Source organism: Gobius niger (genome assembly GCF_951799975.1).
Source record: "Gobius niger genome assembly, chromosome: 6".
Classification (NCBI taxonomy): domain Eukaryota; kingdom Metazoa; phylum Chordata; class Actinopteri; order Gobiiformes; family Gobiidae; genus Gobius; species Gobius niger.
This window is the reverse complement of record NC_136857.1, coordinates 8,645,589-8,670,922: the sequence shown is the minus strand read 5'-3', so window position 1 is coordinate 8,670,922 and position 25,334 is coordinate 8,645,589. Positions and strand designations below refer to the sequence as shown.

Genomic DNA, 25,334 nt, shown 5'->3' with positions numbered 1-25,334 from the left:
ACAGAAGATGCCCAGTTTGGCGTGATGTGCTGTTAATAGGTCTGTCACATTTCTGACAGTCTGGGAGGGGGACCTGTCCTGGACATTTCTTTGCCGACTTGTCACCAGCACGTCGCCCATGTTGCAATATAAACACATTTGGATCTTGTCACAACTTTTAGAGTGCCATAAACAAGGTGACCGCGGAGGAAAAGCAATTTACTGTAAGGGAAAGAGGGGAAAAAAAAGAAAAGTCTATGGGTGCCCGAGATGACAAATGGGCGCAAAACATTTGTAAGAAGTTGCATCTCGGAGTGTCATTGCAGTAAAAAATGTGTTAGGGAACGGTGCTCCATAAACAGAGATAAGAGTGGACAGTGGCCAAGCCTGCTGTCCGTCATCCAGACTGGAGAACTAAATCTTTAAAAGTATTACATCACTGTAAAGCATGTGTTGTTTTACTTATGTGTGATATTAAAATTCAGCACAATCTATGGACGTAAAGGGTTATCAGGCACTGCTGCTGATTGAGCCACGATTATAATAATTTTCAGGGCAAAAGATCTGCACTGCGAACATTAAAATAAAATTAGTGGAATATAATTACAATGATGGGCAAAGTTTCTCTCATTTTGGCTAATTAGAGGATTTAAGGGGTTCATAAAGTGCATAGATATGATTAAGATAATGGAGAAGGAAAAAAAGAACTGATCAGTATGCAAAGGCATTCACAAAGGCATCACAGTCATTTTATTTATTTGACCTTCACTTCAAGTATATTTCCACGAGAGAGACAAGAACCGGCAGCAGGAGTAATCCCTCTAAAGAGCCGAGTTTAAATGTTGGTTTGATCTTGGTTGCGTAACATACTATACTGTATGTCCCTGTGTCCCAAGTAACCCACCTCTCGGTCCAGGCCTGGTGCCACGGTGACGATGTCCCCGGTCTCACTGTTGATGGTGAACATGTTGGGAATGGGGCTGTGGGGCGTCTGGGACAGGATCCGGTAGCGCACCATCCCGTTCGCCGTAGTGTTGTCATCGGCATCGAAGGCGGACAGGTGCATCACATACGTCCCTGTGGAGACGGAGGGGAAACAAGGGGGGAACGTGAGCCTTCTGCCAATGGCTATTAATCGTCATTATGTAAATCAGCTCGCTGGCAAATAACACATAAAGTAAATTTGTAATCCAGAAGTATTGCTGCAATACTCAAAGATATACCTATATTACTATTTAATCGTGACATCGAGTGGTAAGGTACCTTTTTACCACCACACATATAATTTACAGCACTAAGCATTATGTCCATTGTCACTGCTAATGTGACTCTATACCCTCACAACTGCTACTACTACAACAAGTACAACTAACTAATGTTAATAGCACATCAAATCCTATTACCGCTATCATTACCGCCACAACTATTACAGCATCTTTGAGGGTATTATTATTTTCATCATTCTTGCTGTCATGTATTATTCAGACATCCAGGTAGATTTAGTAACATAAATAGGTTAACTAGTAAATCAATCAAGATAAAACCAGTTGTCCTGATTTGCTCAAACAAATGACTGAAAGTAAAATCATTAGTCTCACTAAAGCTACTACAGTACTGCTACTACCAGAGCAACAACCCAGTTACTCATAATATTAAATATGTCCCAAATATACTTTAAACACTGCCTTCCTCAAAAGCTCTATTGTCGAAGACGTGCACGTACAGGTGGCTAGTGACGGACAGTTGGCTGAAACACTAAAGCCTGCTTCTTGAATGCACCGCTTGTTTGCTGTCTGCTTCCCCGCGCTCATAAAACTCTGTCGAATGATTGGCTGTCACCCTCAGCCTGCCATCTCCCCAGACGCCTCGCTCTACCTCCGCTCCAGCCGCCTCTAATTGCCACAGATAGTGATATCATGGCAGTGACAGGGCCTGTCCGAGGATAATTGTTAGCGCGGCTCCCATTTCAAACTTCATTACATTTCAAAGCAACATTTGTCGATGACTAGGCCAGAGGGGGCACTCTAAAGGCCCTCTCCGAGGCGCGAGTGATGAGGAGGGAGCGAGAACACTCCATGACTGGCCTGATTCCAAACCCCTATCAATCTTTAATGGACGGAGATCTTAAATCTAAACTTTATTCTTTAGAGTTACTTCAAAGAGAGTTGTTAAGGCTAAACAAACCTAAATCAGTGGTTCCCGACCTTTTCTTCTCGAAGCCTCCATAAAAACATACATAAAAACATAAAAATACTTCTGCATAAGCATTCATTTTTAGACAAATAGAAAGAAATTGGAGTGTTTTCTGCACCTGCACACCTGTCATTATTTGAACAGTTGTCACATACGTATGGCCATTACTTCCAAAATCTGGTCATGGAAGGAGGGCTGGATGGTGGCGAACCACAATGCGTCGCACATCACTTGGGTAATTTCATTAAGCCTCACGCTCTTAAGGGCTTTAATGTGGCCCCTTTGTACGGGCGTCCTAAGCTGCGCCTGACAGGATTAGGCCCCCATAATGACGCTTTAATTTGCAAACTAATTCAAGTCTGTAATTGGCCTTCCATTGAAACCACTGGAGCTCTAAATTCTCAAAGTCCCCTCCCTTTTTTTTTTTTTTTTTTTAAATGATTATTGTTCGGCTGAATGTCACGCGTACCACAGAGGCTTGTCTATAACTGCGTGGGGGCCAGCGGTAAGAGGCGGCGGATATAGACACACGTAGGGAGAAGATGAAAGCAGGGGGAAACAGAAGGCACCTGCGCCCCTTTGGAGAGCTCGTCAGGTGTAATAAAGAACCTGGCTCACAAACGATCGCACACCGGTGACCGCGCTGTGCCATTGTTCTGTGCTGGGGTTAAGGCTAAAAATGACCCAGTGGTTGCTGCAGCGTGGTACATTTAATCCCCAATCTCCCCGACACTGTGAGTAGGCTCTTTGCTTTATGGCCTCTGCTGCAGCTGTCCAAATGAAAAAGCCACTGGGGGAGACATTTTCACCGTCTGGCGGCTAAATAGAAGCAATGGGGAACACTCAGAGATTCACCAAGCTGGTCCTAGTTTTAACGACAACAATCTCCCCTGACGGACCTCTGAATGACCTGTCCTACAACTTACAAATGGATCTGTTTGAGTAGATTTGATTTCATTGTTCCCATAGTAAATCACATTCTTTTATTTTTTTTTGTGTGCCAATATACAGTACATACACTCTCTCTGCTCCGTTCCCCTACTGCTTCCGCTTTGCACAGCAATACCTCTCCATCCTAGGGCTCCTCCCCAGCGCCGCTCAACACCTCATTCATTTATCTGTGTCTGAGATGGGGGACGTAGCATGAATTGTACACTAACTGTTTTAAAGTGGACCTGCAAAAATAAAGGCAAGCTGGGTTGGTTTAACCTCTCAAATATTTTTGCTTTATTGCCAACTTGTTGCCATAGTATCTGGCAACCCAGAGCATGGGTCTGTGTGGGTTATTTTTTTGTTTGTTTGGGCAGTGAGTGGGCTTAGGAACCAAAACAACATCATCAGTAAAATCAATATTGGGTATTTGAGCATGTTTGCTTCATGTTTGATGCACAGATAGGCTACCATATGTTTCTACAATAATGAAGATGAAGAACAGTATTATATTTACCTATTAAATTTTACATGTAAGGGAAAATGCACAACGAGGTGTCCATTATCAGAAATAGCTCGGATTAACCTCGGAGTGCATTATCCCGCTTATACCATGGTCCCGCCAACTGAGACTGGTCACTGGGGCCTGTTTGCTTATTTTTTTAAGTCCTGGGCAGGAGTTATTTCACTTTTTAATCAGTTTTACCTGAAAGTAGTTCCAGCTCAGTTGTTTATTATCACTATGGAAACAGCTGCAAGTGGAGTGATATTCACCTTATTCCGGAGGCTCGCGTGGGCGCCGCCATGAATTGTGCCCGCCCCTTTTCTCCTATGTGTTAACATGGGACTGGAGATGTCCGCATAAAATCAGTCACTACACGAAAACAAAGCCGTTTTCAGGCCGCCCAGAGAAACGCTGCAGTGTTGACATGTTGGTGCAAATGAACATTGGCCATTTTACACAAATCAATCGACTAAATATCAGATTTGAGCGGAGAATATTCTCCGCGCTCGACCGGAAGTGTCTGGAAAACGAGGTGCCGAGACAACGCAAAAAGTGGCAAAAGTGGGTGGGGCGGAATAAGGTGAATAGAACGTGATTTAACTGTTTTTTAACTGGTGTACAGTTAAAAAACAGTTAAATCACGTTCTATTCACCTTATTCCTTATTCCATTATCACTTTTTAATGGACACCTTCCAGCCAATCGGAATCGAGTATTCACCCAGACCATGGTATAATTGTTATTCTATATTTTTATAACTTAAATGATACCTGGTTTGGAGCCCTCGTCCACAGAGCCGTTGTAGACCTGATTTTTGAACTCTGGCCGGTTGTCATTCATGTCGATGACAAAGATGTACAGATCGATGGGGTTCTCCACCTGGTTCCCGTTCATGTCCACAGCGTGGGCCCGCAGCTGCGAGGTGAGACACAATAGCAATGTTAGAAGTATTCACATCATTACACTGGAATGGATGCACAGAAGGAGTTTGTGGCCCTTTATCCACTGCTTGTCTATCTTTCAGGAGCCACATCACCGACCTCTTTGCCAGATTTATTAAATGCTTTCTTAACCAGCAAATCGAGTGTGGATGGGAAGCCATTACAGATCTTTTAGAGAATGTGTAATATGAGATCTCTTAGTGGTCAGTTAAAGGGACTAAAGGGAGTTTAAAAAATGTTTAAATTATGTATTTTCCTCCCCCCACATGTTCCAGAAATGTCCTAATGTGTAGAATGGGCCCAGACCCGTTCACCACAACTGCCTCTAAAATCCTGCACTGTCACTCAAAAAGGTGTCACTTCGGGTCTGAATTGCCGTCAAGCACCAGCTTAATACACAAGGTGCCGTTACAAATATGGCCTGAGGTGGCAGTAGTGAGTATAAAATGGATCCAGCCCCTTTAAAGGTGAGATTTGAAGAATGACTGGTCCATACTGCATGAGGTCCACACGACATGAGAATCGTGAGGGGAACCACACGACACCAGTCTGTTAAACAGCTGACCCTACCGCACCGCTGCATGAGGGACTCTATCCTGCGATGTGTCTCCCCGCATTCGTCGGCAGTGTCACGTGACCGCTGTCATGTGATTGCTGCCTGTTTATACAGTTGTTATCGCACATGGAAATTAAAAGTAGGTGATGCGAAGAAGCGGGACGTATTTCCAGTGGGTTTAATAAGTAAAGGAGATGGACAGACATCAGCCCCGTGACGGAGGAGAGAAGCAGCTGCAGCCCGAACACAGAGAGTTCCACTAAAGCTTATTTTGTGGTTAAAATGTGGCTGGAAAAAGTGGTTCTTTGGTGATAAACTGTCGTGACTGTTTGGCGTGGTCTGCGTGGGGCTTACTTTGTTATTTGTGCCGCTGTTATGATAGAGAAGTCAAAAGGGAGGTAGCTACGGTGCTTTACGGTGTGTATTCCGCTCTGTTATTGGTCGCTGCTTTCTATGTGTTCACATTCTCCTGTGCATCCGAAATCGGCCTTAAAATTCAAACATGTTTCCTGCGACTGGGGTCCAGTTGGGTCTTTCTGCCGCCCATGTTACACAATTCAAGCGCGAGTCCAGTCGTGAACCCCCCACACTATACGAGGCACGATTCATTGCTACTGCCCTCAACTAGTCACGACTCGGGAAAACTTGTTTATTTTTGTATAATATATAGCTCAAAATATGTTAGCGTCTTACGATATAAATACTATTTCGGAGGAGAAACAGATGCGGCATCGTGTTGCCCTATTAACTAAAAGAAAAGAAAGTTGTCTTCACTGAACATCACGGGTGTACAAACTTCCATCTCACCCACTTCCTGCTTAAGATTCCTGAAACTTCTACCAAAAACAAGCCGCTCCCATTTCAAATTCCCCTCAGCTTCAGATCAATGGAATCGCCAACGAGCCTTCCTCATAGAAGTTTGGACACGGAGTTATTACTGAAATCAATACACACTGTAAGATATATCCTGACCGACTGGGGTTTATGAAGTCCGGCGCAGGGAAAAAAATAAATAAAGAATGGGCGAGAATGGGGGTGGGTGGGGTGGAAATGAGAGGATTACAAAAAAAAAAGTGCTGACTTTTAAAAGAATGTTCCGGGTTTATTTTTCACTATGGATGTGAAGGTCGGCCCTGAAGTGGCATTACAATGTAAGCCCAATACGTTTTCTCCGTAGCTGTTTTGATTTACTGGGCCTTCACCTGGGAATGTTTTCATCGCGGAACATGACTTATTCAGGGGGATTACAGCCGGGCGGAGACACAGGGGATCTCGAGTTTATATGATATGAAAACCGAGTCAGATCCTATCAACATGCCATTTCAAAAACACAGTAAATATTTATACTGGAGAAATGTCAGCAATCCGTTTCAGGTAAACAGCTGCAGACGCCACAGGTAGTGCATTTTATTATTATATAAATATATTTCCTATTTGGGCTGTTTCTGTCACTTTGGGGCCTTAACATGCAGAGAAATCAAAACAAAATCTAGATTAGAATACGTCAGATTGAGGATTTATTCATGCATCATTGTATTTCTCCTCCACACTCAACGAACATACTTGAATATAATGTATCAGATGGCCTTCCTTACACAGTCAATTCAAAGCCGGCACAAAGGGGAGCCTTGGTTTCTTGCTATTCATGGGATGCGGCAATACATATGTATTACTTAGCGTTTTAAAGGAATAGGCGACCGTTTTTACATGCTGAGATATGTTCTTACCTGAACTTAGACGAGTTAATGCATAACTGTCTGTTGTTAGCATTTAGCCTTTACCAGCATGTTCCTATAGCTCCAAACTGGGATGAAGTTAGAAGCGACCAAGCTCTTCCACTTCCTTCTTTCTTTCTTTCTTTCTTTCTTTCTTTCTTTCTTTCTTTCTTTCTTTCTTTCTTTCTTTCTTTCTTTCTTTCTTTCTTTCTTTCTTTCTTTCTTTCTTTCTTTCTTTCTTTCTTTCTTTCTTTCTCTCCTTCTCTCGTTCTCTCATTCTTTCTCTCCTTCTGTCTCTCTTTCTTTCTCTTTCTGTCTTTCTTTCGTTCTCTCTCTTTCTCTCCTTCTGTCTCTTTCTTTCTTTCTTTCTCTCTTTCTTTCTTTCTTTCTTTCTGTCTTTCTCTACTTCTGTCTCTCTTTCTTTCTGTTTCTGTCTTTCTTTCTCTCTCTTTCTCTCCCTCTGTCTCTTTCTTTCTCTCTCTTTCTCTCCCTCTGTCTCTTTCTTTCTTTCTTTCTTTCTTTCTTTCTTTCTTTCTTTCTTTCTTTCTTTCTTTCTTTCTTTCTTTCTTTCTTTCTTTCTTTCTTTCTCTTTCTCTCCTTCTGTCTCTCTGTCTTTCTTTCTTTCTTTCTTTCTTACTGTACATATCCAAACTGGGATGAAGTTAGAAGCGACCAAGCTCTTCCACGTTTTCCCTATTTAAACACAGTTATGTGAAATGGTACACGATTTTCTAAGCGGATAAAAAGGGGAACTACAATGTAAAGTGAAATTGACTCAACTTCAAATCCTTAACAATTTCCTGTTTCGATCCATCACTCCAAAATAAAAGCACACAGCTCGTCTCATTGATTAGTACTTAAACACACACATTTAAGTGTTTTGTCTGTTAATAGTTAGGCATAAAGAAAGTGAATGAATAAGATGGTGCTTTTATTTTGGTGTGCTGGATCGAAACAGGAAGTCACTTCTTGGGTGGCATTGTTCTTGCTCCTAAGGTTATTATTAGGCCTTGCAATATAGTACCCAGTTTTATCAGCTTAGAAAATCGAGTAACTAGACTTGGATCGTGTAACTACTTACGTAACTCTATTTACATAGGGAAAACGTGCAAGAGCTTGGTCGCTTATAACTTCACCCCCGTTTGGAGCTATAGGAACAAGGAGAGGCTAAATGCTACCAACATCTTTGGTCTTTTTGCATGACTGAACACATGCACAAAGACCGGAAAGGTATGCATCAACTCGTTGGAATAGTAACCTTATTGAAAAGTGTAACCAGTTAATTGCATGGTAATAGAAACAGGGCACTCGCCTGTCACTCTACTTTACTGTAAGGTGGTTCACTTTGTTGTCAAGAAAGAGGAAAGAGGAAGGGAAGGGAGAGAGTGTAGCTTCCTGATAGCCTGCCGAACGAAGATGTCCTTCAGTCAGCAGGACATGGCCCGACGGAAGCACTTTTACTTCTATTATCATGCTATTGAGCTGTAATGTAAAGAGCGACTGCAAATATTTAGTTAAAAATGTACCCCTCCCTTTTTAAGAGGTACTTTACTGTCATAGAAGAACAGTCAACAGTCTCATATTAACTTGTAAAAGAACCATGGATGACTCTGCGTGTGCAAAGCCTGTGGGAACCCAAACTACTCGATCACTGCTTGAGCCACGTGAGCCTGATAACTCAAATGGCCCTGAGCGCTGCAGGAAATAGAATAAGTAGCCCTCTCCATCGGCTCCTCTGAAGATGCTCGCCTCCTCCTCCTCCTCCTCCTCGTCCCTATCCCATCTGCTTCCCACTCCGCACCTCACTCCGAATTGCGTTCCCAGGTCTCCCCGGGGTTAATTCAACTTTACTTTTTACCGGCTGCATTGTCTGATCCATCCCCGCGCCTAATATCCGTGCGCTGCCATCGCCTATCACATCTCTGGCCTGAGCGTGGACCCTTATCTTATTCCCCTATCCCCTCGCTCTTCCCTCTCCTCCCCCGCGTCCCACATCCAAGCCTAATTCAATAACAGCAGGAGTCAGAGATTACCGCCATGTTTAAAGAAGACCAAATGTAATTCAGGGTCCACATTAAAGTTATTATCTACGAGCGCATACGAGGAGGAAAGAGAGAGAGAGAGAGAGAGAAAGAAGAAGCGGTGGATCTGGAGAGAGATAAACTGAAAAACACAAGCGCTCCAAGGTTCCTCCCTCATAAGAATGCATCGGGAGTAGACGTGCCGGAGAGAGAGTTTGTGAATTTCCGTGATTCTGAAGAGGAACTCAGCCATAACTTTGTTTTGTCCTTGTATGAAATATGTAGTATGCAAAGAAAAATGTAGCTTTTCGGATGCACCTTTTGTTGCTAAAGAAGCAAATGACTCTAAAACAACAGGCTGCAGATGCTAGAGTAGAAATACAAAACATGCAGACTCACAGAAATCTGAAACAAATATATGAGTCCGCTCAACTGCTGCTATTGTGAACAGCTTTGGTTATTTTGTGGCTCTACATTAGCCAATATTGGTGATTAAAAGTGTTTCAAAGTCTCAGTTAATGCCTCACATATGTTGTAAATGGGAAGACACCGTTTTTTGTTACGGAGAATTGGAGGCCTTCTCATATAGTTTTTGATGAGGCGCAATGTGTCATCAAATTATTATGATCTCGATATTAGTGGATGCAATAACTTCTATCAAACTGAGATTCAAACAAACTTTCTCTAAACTTTCCCTTGTTTTTTAGCCCTGATCCTGCCAAATGCTTTGTCCAGATTTTGTCTTTGTTAAATTTCGATTTTGGCTCAGGTTGATGAGAACACAATAGATTTATATTTTAATTTGAAGGGAGCAAACGTTGTCAAAATGATCAAGTTTTATATAATTATATCGGTATTATTTGTGGTCTGCTTTATTTTTTCTCATATCGTGCGGCATTACTTTCAGCTTTGTCAGGTTAGTAAATCTTGGAGTGAACTGCCTGCATGCAGCACTCGGGTGTCTTTTTGTGCACAACAAACAGGAGCGGAGTCTAAGCGGGCCTTTTTTAACAAATCACTACATTGATCGGAGAAACTCTTGGACATAAATCTGCTCAGCCGGCACTAAAGAGCTGGACTTGGCATTGGCTGGAACTCTAACTCAGAGAGGCTTACCATATAAATACAACCCGGACCAGATACAGAAGGCAGAGACTGAGAGGCCGATAAACCCACTGTGGAAGTGCACTACATCAACATCACACAGGGGCATTTTTCACTGACGCTCAGAGGCTGGCTTCATAAAAAGGACTTACATCAACTTTGATGTCACCATTAAAGCTACAGTGCCTGCTTTCTTTTTATTTTTTTCAGTTTTCAACCTGTAAAAAACAGCAGTGGAGTTAAACTATAAGATAAAGCCCCAACTTGTTAGTAAAACTTATTATACTCTTTTTCTTTCTTTCTTTCTTTCTTTCTTTCTTTCTTTCTTTCTTTCTTTCTTTCTTTCTTTCTTTCTTTCTTTCTTTCTTTCTTTCTTTCTTTCTTTCTTTCTTTCTTTCTTTCTTTCTTTCTTTCTCTTTCTGTCTTTCTTTCTTTCTCTCGTTCTTTCTCTTTCTGTCTTTCTTTCTTTCTCTCTCTTTCTCTCCTGTCTCTCATTCTTTCTTTCTTTCTTTCTTTCTTTCTCTCATTCTTTCTCTCCTTCTGTCTCTCTCTTTCGCTTTCTGTCTTTCTTTCTTTCTCTCGTTCTTTCTCTTTCTGTCTTTCTTTCTTTCTCTCTCTTTCTCTCCTGTCTCTCTTTCTGTCTGTCTTTCTTTCTTACTGTGTCTTTCTCTCCTTCTGTCTCTTTCTTTCTTACTCTCTCTTTCTTTCTTTCTTTCTTTCTTTCTTTCTTTTTCTTTCTTTCTCTATCTTTCTCTCCTTCTGTCTTTCTTTCTTTCTCTTTCTTTCTTTCTTTCTTACTCTCTCTTTCTCTCCTTCTGTCTCTCTTTTTTCTTTCATTCTTACTCTCTCCTTCTGTCTCTTTCTTTCTTTCTTTCTTTCTTTCTTTCTTTCTTTCTTTCTTTCTTTTTCATCCTGATAATGTTCATAAATAAGACTTTCAGCTGGAACTTGATAACATGTTTATTCCTTAACTAGAAATGATTTAGACAGCTGTATTAAATTGAATCCGCAACGGTGATGGCGAGTCTCTTACATGATATGAGGAGCGGTGTTCTCGGTCCAGAGGTTTGGTAACAAACATTTTGCCGAGCATCGGGTCGATGCTGAACACCTCGTTGGGCGGCTGGTCTGCCCCCACTCCGGTGATGCTGTAGCGGATGGAGATGTCCTGGTCCTGGTCCGAGCGGATCTGCAGGAGAATCAAAACACAATTCCAGTCAATTCATGTGAGAAATGTTTTTTTTGCCAAGATTTCTTCTGTCTCCTCTATAGGTGTGGCTGCATGGCTTACCACCACCGAGTAAGAAGTGAATAAATAATGGTCCCTGTGTGGAACTGGGCGTTCAAACATTCATAAAAAAGCAAAAACAGACAGAATTCTTCATTTTAAGAGGGGGTATTATACTTTTTGCAGGTATATGGTAATACTCTTGAACACACCCTGATCTTAAACTTTGTTGTTTAGATAGTATTGTCTTTTTGATGAGGGGACAACATTATGACATGCCAAAAAAAAAAAAAAAATCCCCGAAAACTCTCCCGAAAGAAACAATGAAACACTCGATGTTTGCAGAATAATAAAAAATAGAGAAGCACATGAGCAAAAACAAACCCATGTAAGGTACACTGAACAGAGACCTCATCCTATTGTCTATTATATCTGCTGGTTGAACACAGGTCAGTGCCACAGCGCGCCCACACGTCTGTCCATCACCGTTTGGCATTTCAGGCTACAACATACTCAAATATTCCATTAGCGCTGCAGCGGGTAGCTCGAGTTGAAGTTTGACCGAGCGCCTTCAAAGCAACCATGATGTGCGCTATAAGGAGAGCATTGGAAGGATGTAATTATCTGCTATAATCAATGCATGAGATGACATTACATGACGGGGATAGAAAAGTGAGTAATCGTGCTACAAATTGAAATTGCCAGCAAACAAGGTTAAACACATCGGAAGTGCTAGTCAATACCATTCTATTACTGCATATAATGGGAGGCACCACGTTCCTTAAGAAATAGACATGTATTTTGGTGTGTTGGATAGATCACTAACATGCATTAAGTGTCCTGCAAGGTTTGTGATTTCGGCTGAAATGCGGTGCAATTTGGACTCAATTTGGAGCGGGACATTTTCAATTTATAAATAGCAACCAAGCTTTCAAGCACTCCATCTCTAACCATTAACAAACCCGATGCTGTAAAAAAAAAAAAAAAGACTCAATCATTCACTTATTGAGGTGTACTTGGGAACAGGATGTCCTAGTACACAAATGGACAGGTTGTATACTTTTATTTTTTACACTAAATTACTTCCTCTGTGGAGAGTTTGAGTGCAGTAAGGCTCTCCAAAAAAAAAGCTATCTCCATCTTTCACCCCTATGGTCTGACCAATTTAGCCGCACTTTTGACACACGGTGAATTCCGGGTCTGCTGAGAAAATAGCTGGAGCAGCTAACAAGGACAAGGGAAGGACATAGTGTATTAGACAGGTGTCATCCTGATTTGTCCTACCACCAGAGGAGACGCCAAAAAACTCACCGTCAACGTCCGACTATAGTTCCTGTCATTATCGGGTGGTGATGCCGGAAACTGGTCGGGAACAAGATAGAAGACACTGAAACCTAATTGTAAATCCACAAACCTCAGTCGATGGTAAAAAGATGGATAACAAAACAGGCTGAAGGAGTTGGCGGGATCAAGTAATGAACTGTATAGCGTGGCATTAGTTAGGTATGACGAGACACATTTTATGGAGCAAAGAATAAAGATTTTTCCACTCACAGCAGTACATTGTGAGATGTTCCCTGCGTACTAAGCGGCGGCTCCAATGTCTACACCAGATCCTAACCCTAACCTTTACCGAACCAATAATCCTTACATGCTCCTCCAACCTCTAACCCCAGTCCTTTACCTTGAGGAGAAAAATGCGATGGCACACTACACGCTACAGAGCCGGGGAACATCGGTCTAATACCTCTGGCGTCTGAAAGGGAACAGCAATATTGGGGAAGGTATTTGACCCCGCTTCCAACAACAGTATGCAAACTCCAGCCACATGGGGTCAGTAAAACAAGTTTAAAGAGTTTAGTAGATTTAGCAACGCAGCATGTAGTTCTGAGGTGAGTTACAAACAATATTCTCATTCAAGGCACTATTAGCATGTATAATAAAACAGCATTTCAAATAAAACTCCCCAAGCTCAGAGCCACAGGATATCACTCCTCTTTGCTGCGTCTTTCCAGTATCAGTCAAGTCGTGTTATGGGCATCACAAAAGCACAATTCAAGTGCTAGATTGCAAGATGAGTTGTCACAACATCCCGCTAATGCTTTGTATTTGTGCGTGACTCCGTGTATGTTTTTCCTTTGGGGAGACGGGGAGAGGGAGAGCGGGAAAGGAAGAAGAGTGTCAGAATGCACTGCACATATCTGCCTGAATTACTGCTGACAGCTCTTATAATTAACAAGCTTCAGGCCTGCGCCCGCTTGCCTCTAAAAGAAACCAGTCAAACACAACAAAGTAACACATTTATAGGAGACGTGGTGTCTCAGTGCAGTGCTGTAACCCATTTGAATTTCTTTTTGTTTAGATGGCTCGCTTGATGAGCTTTCACCTAGAAATACAAATGTGGCACAGGCCTTATTTTTGCTTCATTCCATTTAATCAATTTGAATTGGCAGGTTTATTTATTGCAGAATGTTCATTACTTTCACAATTTTGGTGGGCGATGTACTATCCAAATCTAATTATTTTTTATGTTGTTTGAATTGTGTCACTGGGCAGAGATGGCAACGATTCAGATCACAGTATGGCTGGTTGCAAAGAGATACGACATCAGGATAGCACTTTACTTTAGTGCACAGTAATTAAATGGTAATGGAATGGAAATATTGAAAATACAAATATATATAATATATACGTATATAATATACAATCATGGTAATCTCATGGAAAAAGGACAGATGCAGTTTTACAATATGATTCATTGTAACCCGGTATAAGGACTGTACATCACCAGGGAACATGGATAGTATTTCATTGCTAATAATATGAAAACAGGGCTGCAAAATGCAATCATCCTAGTTTTTTGTTCTTATCATGCTATTTCCATCGGAAATATAAAACTCAATGACTCTCTGTCTTGCAAGATATTTTGTTAGGTCGATTTGCACAGTTCGTATAAAATCCTTACTTACTGATCAGTGAAATCATGCAACGCATCTTTGTCGTGTCTTGCCTCTCTTAAGAGCAGAGACTAATTGTAGCCCACCACTTTCTCCCCCTGTCACATTTGAAACAACAAGCCACTATTATACACACACAACTTCCAAACTCTCTCCCTGGCTGCGCTCAATCCACTTGACTCCTCCCATCGCCTTTCCCCCACGTTACCCCACTCTGAGTTCTCGCTTTGCCTCCTCTTCCTCGCGGTTTCTGTAGGGACAGAAGCCATGCATGGAAAATGAAATTACTCCCAATCCGTCGGGCCTTGGCAGCGGCATATAAATCCTCACCAGTTAGGAAGTGATAGCTCTCTCCCATAATTCCATTTGGGTTTCCACCCGCTCTCAGGATTTTCCAAACCCGGTTTTCCAAAGTCTTCCCGTGCTCGAGGGGGGATTGATTCAGTCTTGCATGTTAGCGCTCTCATTCCAGCCAATTAGCTCTCCCTCCCACAATGTTAAAACTGTAAAGGAATGGCTGCAGATTCACACTATTCTTCTTGCTACTGCGAGATGTTTATGGATGGGCTGTTGGATAAACTCAGTGTGCATCAGAGTATTATGCGCCGGTGCCTCGAGCGTTGTTTATGCGGACTAATGATCAGGAATGAAAAGATATTTGACCGCTGTTATTCACTCATACTCGTGTGGGTTGTATTTGACCAGTTCAAAACAACACAGTGTTCAGAGCAAGGCGGCAGCTGCTCAGTGAGTGCAGATGTTTGCCTGCTAACTCAAAGATTGCTGGCCTTGTTAAAGTTGTGTCCTTGGGAACATCACATGATATTGTTGTGTTATTGTAAAGCGGCTTTAATTTATGATTTATGACTTTTAACGCAGACTATAGCGTAGAATTTGCTGCTTAGTAGGAGCGCACTGTGATATCTTACCTGCTGCATTAAGTGGGCTGTATGTGGGCAGGACAGACACCCATGGTCAATGGCGATGTTATGTAGAATAGGCCACCGTTTTTCTATACTGAGATATGTTCATATCTTAGCTTAGTCGATGCGTAGCTGTCTGGTCTTTGTGCGTGCGCTCAGTCAAGCAAATAGACCACAGACGTTGTTAGCATTTAGCCTCTCCTAGCATAGGTATAGCTCCAAACTGTGTGAAGTTAGCAGCTAGCAAGCTGTTCCACGTTTTCCCTATTTAAACACAGTTACGTAAAAAGTTACACTAGTCAATTCAACAACTACACTTCTGTAGGGGCGACAGTGGCGCAGATGGTAGAGCGGGTCGTCTCATGATCGGAAGGTCGGGGGTTCGAATCCCACCTCCTGAAAGTGCACATTGTCGTTGTGTCCTTGGGCAAGACACTTCACCCACATTGCCCCCAGTGTCTGCGTACATTGGTGTATGAATGAGAGTATGAGTGGATCCCTCCTGTAAAGCGCTTTGAGTGCCTAATGTAGGTGGAAAAGCGCTATATAAGTTTAGACCATTTACCATTCTAGGCTTCTAACTTCACCCCAGTTTGGAGCTATACCTATGCTAGGAGAGGCTAAATGCTAACAACATCTGCGTGACTGAAAGCATGCACAAAGACCAGACAGGTACGCATCAACTCATCTAAGCTAAGGTATGAACATATCTCAGTATATAAAAACAGTGGCGTATTCCTTTAACTCACGCTGAGACGAATGAGGTTTTTAGTTTGACCTGATGGAGCTTATACAAACCTATAATGCTAAAGTAAGAACGAACGAAGAACGAAGCAGCAAGATGTAAACGAGGAAAAGATGTGCTTGTAATAAACCACACCTCACTCGACAACTTCTTTTTGTAAGCGACATCCCTTTGCCAGTGGCGCAGGCACATAATCCAACAGCTGCGCACATGTAAGATGACCGCCTCGTTTGGAGCAACACTGTCCTTGCGCCAGGTGGAAGATCGGTATGATTAAATGATATGCACTAATCAGCATACAGTGTATATTATTGCGTGTTTTTTCATATGTTCAGTCACTTCATCAAGGAACATTTCAATTCAAGTTATGCAGGTTATACCCCAGCTATCCCACTGTGAGAGAATTAGCTAAATATGTTGTTCATTGACATCAACCAACCTTCATAGACATTGATTGCATGATTGAAATTTCACATTGCCTTTGTTCTATACCAATGATGAACAATTGTTCCTCAGTCACTGATGTTGACAGAGACGCACAGACTGATCTTTCCCGGAGTATTTTTACAGCCTAAAATCAACATCTCCGTGGAGACATAATAACGACGCTTATAATAAATCACATGTGAACACGGATGTACATGAGGGAATCCAATATAAACAAACTAAAGAAATGTTTGTATAGCGACCACAAAAATCCATCAGTCTTGTTTTTGACAGCCGAGATGTCATTTTAATAGTGAACATCCCGCTTTCGTTTCATCATCAAAAAAGGATGGAAAAAGGAACGACATGATACGAACATGAACAAAATGGTGTTTTCACAAAAGCGGCAAAATTGCGCTTGGAGAATGAGACACAGCGGACAAGAAGTAGTTGAAGAATGAAAAAAAACAACAACTCCACATTACGAATCAGACACTGTCTAAATGACCTATTTGTTGACGGATCAAAGCAATTCCCTTCATTACTGACAACTTGTCGGCTTCTTGGGAGATGGTATCAGCGAGCTTAGCAGCCTTCTGCCAGGCAAAACGGAATCAAATGAGAAATGATCACGCCACTGGGTCTGCTGGGAAAACCGCGGGGAGAGGGGAAAGGAATAAAGCCCGCGTCGACTCACTGGGGTGTAGACGAATTAATTCTTGCTTAAAAATTCATGTTAACTAAGCCTTTTAAATTCAGCTGCTTGGGATCGTGAATGCCGAAGAGAACGCAGCTAAACTGTTGTTGCGTAAGCTTCAAAAGGCCAAACGTTGCTGCTTTTAACTATTCAGAAATAAACAGTCTTGGATTATGGCGATGATAACAAAGACATTTTAAAGCCATGCTGCGTAACCTTTTCACGCATTATTCAGAATACAAGCCTTTATTTAATTATTGATGTTTTTAATTAGTGAAAAAAAACCCAAAGAAACAAGTGTTTACCGTGAATGGGTTTGCCTCCTCGGACCTGACACCTGACTTTGTTGAGGCTGAGCTTCACTTTTGGCTTTTATTTTTTGATTGGTCTTTTGGTTTACAAAAAGAGGTCACATGCTTTAACCCAGAGGTGCCCAAACTTTTTGCCTCCGAGGGGCAAAATGAAAAAGTGCCTGTGGGTCTCGGGCCAAACACAGCAAAGTCAAGCGTGAAACACATATAACTGCAAATAATAATAGTTTTTTTTTTTTTTTCTGCATATATTTGTATTTGAGACTATCTACGCAAACATCATGCTACATTAAAACAAACGTTAACTATGGCAAAATCCTTGTTTTAGTTGAACAAAATCAACAATTGTAGCCATATAATGCAAAATGTAAACGACACGTTACAGTAGCCTACCTAAAGTGACTTTATCTCATACGTTAACTCAAAGAAAATGCCACAATTGATCATTTTGAAAGTGTCAGTTCAGCTTGAATTTTTAACATGTACCTTTGTTGATGTCAACAACCTTTGTAACAAAAGTTGGTGATCAGTGATAAACACCAAGTCACCACAACAGTATTTCCTTAACTTTGCGAAAGGAGTGAAACAGCGCCCCCAATTTGACGCTAGTGGCAAAAAAGTATACTGCATCCATATTTACCATTGATAATGAATGGGAGAGAGTTGGTATTAACCAGATGGCGCAAAAGTAGGTCACCCTCTGGCGGGCCAAATTTGGCCTGCGGGCCCCACTTTGGGCACCCCTGCTTTAACCTGTTATCACATTTTCTTCAGTTTGGCTTCACCCAAATGAAAAAATGTAAAAAACTAACAAACTAGAATCCAAATAGTGATGAAAATGAGGATGAAAATGTAAGAAAAAAGACAAAAACACTTAAAAAATGTGACAAAAACGCGGTGACAATGTGACAACAAAGTTATGAAATGTTTTGTAGGCCTTACCTTTCAAATGAAGCATTACACTATTGCTCTCCAGTCAAGAAGATTTTAGATTTGGGTAAAGCCGAACTGGAGAAGATGCGCTTGGTTAAGAGGTTAATATTTTGCTGGACAGCTTTGATTACACAGCTGCAACATTGTTTCTATAAGCGTCTGCAATGTCAAAAGATTTATTTCCATCCAGTAATGCGCTCATTTTTAACCAAGATCCTGAACTGATAATGGGAGAGTGGGACCAGTGCACAAAGATCTGGACTCTGTGGCGGCCAATCCATGAGTGAAAATGATGAACCAGTCTTTCACGATGTGAACCTGATGGATCCTGTCAATGTCAATATGGAATACGCCTGTGCCATCAGTGAAGAGGAAATCTACTGATGGAATAACCTGGTCATTCAGGATGATCATGTGGGCCCATACTGTTGCTGAACCTAGACTTGACAAACTGCAGAATCCCCAGATCATAGTTAGTTAACCTCTTAACCCCCACCTTAACCAAGTACGTTTTCTCCAGTTCCCATCTCTACGTCACAGTTTGCCAGATTTGTGTCACTTTTCATCACTTTTTCGTCCATTTACTGTTGCTCCTTTTGTTGCATTTCTCTTGCTCTCATCCTTGTTCTTGTCTCATTTCTGTCACTATTTTGACACTTTTTTCAGGTGGGGGTTAAGAAGTTAAAACCAGGTGGCAACTTTTTTTTTTTTGATCAGTCATGTATATTGGGAAATCTTTCGCAGTGTGACTTAACACATAAAAACGACCATCAACTACTTTATCAATTGTTCTCACTGTATCTAAAGATGATTTACAGACTACTGTGTTAGTTCTGTATAAAAATCAACTTGTAATTCAAACTTCAGACGCTCATAATGATGCCATTTGATATAATGGAGAAAGATAATGTATGCGTAGGTCCGGAAACAGAATGAATAAAACATGACTCTTCCATATGCTAATGGACTTGGTTAACTGCAATATAAGAACTAATGTTTGGACTTTGTCATTAAGACTCATACTTAATGGTGTTTAAAGGATAAATGGATTTGTAAATTGAATTATCTGTGATTTAATTTTATGGCTGTCAACTTCAACGCTCTATGCGCTGAACTTAAGAATGACTTTTTGTCGAAAGTAAAAAGTTCCTGAAGAGTCTGTGAAAAAGATATAAATTGCACGCATGAGCTGGTCGTTTTAACGTTGTGAATCTTGATGAGTAAGTTTTCAAACAGCTACATTTAATTCCGCACCAACAACTACACTGTGTCAAACTTGGGGGAAAAGGGAGTTTAGGAGGCAATTTATGCAGGTTCCACATCCAAATATTACATTTTTTTATTCACACAGCAATATATCAGTTCCCTGTTTGCGCAATGGGTCAGAGTGTGTCCATGGGGCAACAGTATTTTCCATTGCAAAGACCACAGACGTAGGGAAGTGAGGGGACCAATGATGGTGTCTGTTTAATCAAAATCAGTGGAATCCAGAACTCTCGAATGACTTGAACTCTGATGATTATGTATACTGTTTATAGCTTCAAAATCTTCTTAAGCTACGGATTTACAGCCGAGACATCTGATCTGAGACGCTATTATCCCCAGGCAATCAGGATACAGAACTACATATATATTAAAAATGTGATCTGTGTTTCACGAGACGCAACGAAAATGAAAAAAATAAATAAAAAAGGAGAATCTAAGAATTGCTTATTCAAACATCTTAAGGTTTGTTTAGGCTTTCAATCAACTAAGAATTTCAACAGGAGAGGGTCTGATTTTCATCAAAATCACAACAATGATTAAACAGTTTCTGCTTAAACTAAAACCACCCAAACATTTACATTTGATCATATTTTTATTGGCCAGAACATGAAAGCATTCACAATACAGTGTGGAAGCAAGTAAGTGAACGCTCAGAAATCTTACTGAACTGCAGCAGTTTTTTCTTTCTTATGATTTCAATGAAGATCAGACCACATTTTATGACCAATTTGAGCAGAAATGTGAGAAATTTCAAAGTTTTCACATACTTTTCCCTCCCACTGTACAGTATGACAGCGCATTATTCTCACAGTCCATCACAAAGTCAACCATACAACATTTCACCATTCACTACATTTTATTCTGCATCAGTCCAATCACTCTTTCCTATATACAGACATATTCAAATACATTAAAATCATTCAGTGCTGCCACCTCTATGCTACCTGCATTTCATTTTTACCAATTCATTAGGAATGAATGTGATTCTAGCATCAGACTGCCACACAAAATGTTAACTAAAGAGGTAAAGAAGCTTTCTGCACTATACATAAAGGGCATGCTAAAGTTTAAACACCGAGGACAGCTGACGCAAATGGCTACAAAAAGGCACAAAACCACTGAACATGTGTCTAAGCGCTTTGAGTTAATTTTCTACTGGAGATGTTGAAAAGCGCACAAACAGGATTTTGCTCTGGCGGTGCCAATTAGGTTTCCGTGGTTCACCGTTGTACGGCTGAATGCCAGTGGTTCAGTGAGCAGCAGGACCTTGGAACGGCACATCACAGGCAGACAGCAAAGTAACAACAAATCTCTGAAGATCCTCTTCACATTGCTAAAACCCAGCCAACAGGCCTAACAAACCCCAACGCACATGCAGCCACAACAAAGAAAGCACCGTAAAGCCTGAAGGGATGCACTTTGACCAAAAAACAGGTAACAGGCACGTAGTTTAAACCCAAGTTACTACAAAGGAAAGATGTGAAAGAAGTCTGTCACACACACACGCGCGCACACACACCATCTGTCAGAGATAAAAAGACATCCTTGTGTTTCGTTATGAGTCAGCAAACTGTGTGCATTAAGAGCTTTTGCACAGCCGATCTAAAACACAGACTTTAGCAGTGCTTTGATGCTCACTATTGTATCTCTTCAAAAGGCACGACAGGATTGATGTAGAGCCTCCGCCCCGTCTGAAGTTAGGATTTCCAGGAATGCACTATCCACCTTGAACATAATGCAAATGAGCCTGGTGTTTGTGTTCATTAGCAGCCGAGGTATGCGCTTGAATAGGCTAACCGGCGCCGCTGTTAATAAGACTGTTTAAAAAAAAACACACACATAATAGATTGATTTTGAAAGCCTGAATAGTGTAGTTCAATTAAAACTATTCCTTTTAAAGGGATGAGAACGACAAGTGAATAAGAGGAGGGAATAAGAACATATGGAAAACAAAATAACACAGGCATCAAAATCTGACGACATGCTTGCAGTTCAAGAATGGAACATGTTTAATAGAAACTATGGGTGAATGTGGTTTCAAAATCCGAGAGGTGCGAAGTTAAAGGTGCAGCTCATGCGTAATGCTTGTCTTTTTATATAATTGTTGCATACGTCTCTGCCGACTATTCAGAGGTTTTTACAGCAGTCCTCCTTATACAAATGAAATGTCACAATGATTGTATGATTAATCTTAAACAAATCATTACGGTAATTTATCACATAACGTTTTGACCTCCATCCGGCCTGAAAAAGGAGCAGCAGCGGGCCATGATGGTCCAGTCCAGGAGCGGTCGCAGGAGCAGCGCTAATGGCACGACACCATCTTTGTGCATAAAGCCCTTCAGTTCTCTCATGGACGCCCACGGATCGGCCGCAGAAGTTTGATGATGTAGGAGATGCAGGAGAGACAGCGGCTTTGGCCGTGCGCACACACATGTCCACAGGCGTAGTGAGCGAAGATGTCGAGTTGGACAATGAGCAAAGATTTATTTGACAGTTTTTATCTGGAGACCAAGAGCACATGTAAAAGTGTGGCAGGCAGTCTTGGCTGCAATAGACAAATAAAAAGGGTTTCATACTTAGATGATAAAGTGACGTTTTGACAATGGATGGATCATACTATTTTGAGGAATTTTTCAACATTCAAAATAAGGCAAACTGTATATAATAGTTTTTGATTCTTACTCCTCATTTACATCACTGTGGACACATCTGGAATACCCGAGAATTTTCCCAGGTTTTGTTTTGTACCGTGTTCTGAGATGTTCTTAGACTTGAGCTTGCCTTATCATGGTAATACATGATCTTTATCAGATCAGAAACTCCTATGATAGAGACTCAGAAAGTATACCAAGAGCAATTGCCAAAGAATAAAATCTGCAGGTCCCAATTGACTTGCATGATGAAAGGACATTTTAATGCTGAGTGCCTTGGGGTTAAAAGGTTAAAAGTTTGCTAAATCAGCTCAGGCATCAACCTTTTTACTCGTTTGAAAAATTTCACTCTGCTCCCGTTCCCCGCGTCTGAGTGCACCGTGACTACAATGACATTTAAAATTTGTCATTACAGACGTATTTTAAGGAAACAGTGTGTGACCATGCGTGCAGGCGACTGGAAAAGCTTTTACCCTTTCTTCCAATAAAACACCTGAAATTATATAGTCCCAAAAACCAGCGTGCAGGTAAATGGGTAAAATTGCATCGAGGGAGCGTGATGGCCTGAAATGGAGAGCTCTTGTGCTCCGCGTGCCTTTGTGACTGATGCAGGTAAGATTATTAAAAGATCTTCTGCAGCATTAGGCCAAAATAACTCGCTGTAATGGAAGTTAAGCACTGAATGACTTTTCCAATTATGAGAGTGTGAAAGCAGCCTGGTCCTTAATAGTCCTGCTTATGGCAAATTAGTGGTGCTATTCTCCCTGGAGGTAACAATGGGATAGGTCTTCCCTGTTCCAGTGGGTCTGAGAATGAAAGGGAGGAAGCTATTGTAGCGCCAGACAATGTGCCCGTGCATCCCCCCCATAAGCTCTCGCCTTAGTCAAGTTTGGGGCATTAAGTCCCGCCATCTCGCTTTTAACCTCTCCCCGCCACACTCTTTTTCATTAGGGGAATTGATTAAATTGTGAAATTGGGGAGAGTGCGATGGATGCATGAATGACTTCACAAGCAGCTCCCTTAAGGCGCCGACAAGGACACTACCAAGGACCCCGCACTACCCCCTGGGCGCCTTCCATCCCCAGGAAACCCAATTTGAGTAATTAGAGTAAAGAGTGTCTAAGACTAGGAGGGCTCGCGAAAGACAGCGACATGGAATCTGCTTGGCGCGGCACTTTCTCGCAAAAGAACCGCGTTTGAAAGCAGCCACAGTCACCTTTAATATGCGCTAAAGTTTAAAATTCATCAACAGAGAAATGCATGCGAGGAGGAAACGGGGTGGGAGAAAACATCAAAGGCTCTGACAAATTGGCGGCATCAGCAGAATCCTTCGAAGCGCGCTAGTCTTGTTTGTAGAAATAGCAATCTTCACAGCTCGCACTTTTCCCCTCCTGACGAGACACATGACCTTTTAAGCCACCTTTTCTAATTCCGTCTGCGAAAACATCGGGTTACATCATGGCACTGAAGCTTCGGAATGAGCGAACAGTCAGATTTTTTCGACTTCCCAGCCTGCGGGGATAAACACTTTCTGAAGATATTTTTGAGGTAAACAGGCATTCCCCGGACCAGACGTGGGGTGGAGAATGCGAGTCCAAGCGAGGACGCGAGCTTGAGCAATGGGGATGGGGATGGGGATTGGGGGGGTTGAAAACAGACACAACAACTTCCCGCGTGCCAAAAGCTGCATCATGCCAAGTGCAGGGGGAGGGAGGAACTGAAGAGGGGTTGGACTTTGTCGCCGCCACCGCTGGATGTTAGACAGACATACAAACAAGCCAACGTGGACCCGCTTGGTCATGCACACGGACAGCACAGCGGTCTAAGTGTGTGTCAAAAATGTTTTCCTTTTTTTCTTTTTCCAAGGGATGTTGCTGGCTTCCGCGAAAAACCGAGCGCGTGGATTCTGCTTGGCAAAGTCCGCCTCAGCCAGAGTCCAGCTGTCGCGTTGACAAATGAACCTTGGAGGAGTGAAGGAGCAGCGCCTGTGTGTTTGTGTAGCCATGCGTGTGCGTATTCACTACTACAGTGTATACCAGACCAACATGGGGATTGCACATCATGGCGCTGACATACAGATGGTTGGTGTTTGGGCCGAGCAGCTGGTCAGTTGGCTTTTTGACTGAGACGGAGTGGAGGGAGCAGCAGGATGCCCACCATTTCTACATGGATTCGCAGGCAACATGAATAAATATCGGTTTAGTCAAATATGCTGATTTTGTCAGGCAGAACACCATGTTAAGTCTTGGTGAAACGTGGTGTTAAAAACAGGAGACATATGGAGCGGTCTGGCCTTTTCCAAATTTGTAATTTCAAGTTCTTGGTGAAACAGGTTGTCCGGGGCTACTATGTACACACAGTCAGAGGCCTGCAAATACACAATGGTAATACAGCTATAATGTCCTTTCACTGTTTAGTTGCTCGAGTTTTTAGACGAGTTGATGCGTACCTGTCTGGTCTTTGCGCATGCGCTCAGTCACGCAAAAACACAGAGGACGTTGTTGGCATTTAGCCTCTCCTCCTCTCCTCTATGGGACCAACGGGTAAAGTTAGAAGGGACCAAGCTCTTCCACGTTTTCCCTATTTAAATACAGTTATGTGAGTAGTTACACGATCAAAGTATAGTTACACAAAATTAAACATGTCGATTTTCTAAGCAGATATAAAGGGGTACTTTATTGTAAGGCGTGATAACACCTTAGGAGCACATCCACGTCAGCACAGTAAAGTCAAAGAAAACGTGGAAGAGCTTGGCCGATTCTAACTTCACCCCTGTTGGTTCCATAGAGGAGAGGAGGAGATGTTAATGTCTTTTTGCGTGACTGAGTGCAGTGTAAAGACCAGACAGTTACGCATCAACTCGTCTAAGCTCAGGTATGAACATATCTCAGTACTGAAAAACGGTGGCGTGTTCCTTTAAAGGGGGGGTATTATGCAAAATCGACTTTTTCAAGCTTTACATCATGTTATTATGTCATTCCCTCATTAAAAACATGTCTGAAGTGTTGCCTTAGCACATTCACGTATTTTTGAGTAATCTGTAAAAACTCTGATGGCAGCCATTTTAGAGATAGGTTTGCCTGAGTCCTCCTAGGAACGCCACCACCTCCTCGAGACGCCTCCGAGCTTTCGTCACCAGCCGAGTAACCAACCACTGCTCCTCAGCAGAACCCCCTCCCCACTGATGCCACAGACAGCGTGTCGGAAAGGGTAAGAGGTTCTTAAAGAGACAGAGGCCTATTTCAAGACAT

General features: G+C 42.0%; 1 protein-coding gene and 1 long non-coding RNA gene across 2 annotated transcripts in view; one reads left to right on the top strand and one right to left on the bottom strand.

Annotated features, from left to right (window-relative positions):
- LOC306964466 (cadherin-4-like) overlaps positions 1–25,334 on the bottom strand; it is a 302,824-nt gene that overhangs the window by 47,226 nt on the left and 230,264 nt on the right. Inside the window, exons 6-8 of the mRNA XM_079558468.1 lie at positions 10,977–11,132; positions 4,377–4,521; positions 884–1,056 (exon numbers count right to left, since the gene is read on the bottom strand). Coding sequence (XP_079414594.1) covers positions 884–1,056; positions 4,377–4,521; positions 10,977–11,132 — 474 coding nt within the window. The remainder of the gene's footprint in view (positions 1–883; positions 1,057–4,376; positions 4,522–10,976; positions 11,133–25,334) is intronic.
- On the top strand, positions 4,681–6,731 carry LOC306964488. Its single transcript, XR_013792971.1, has 3 exons — positions 4,681–4,750; positions 5,004–5,536; positions 5,732–6,731. It is a non-coding gene; the product is annotated as an uncharacterized lncRNA (long non-coding RNA).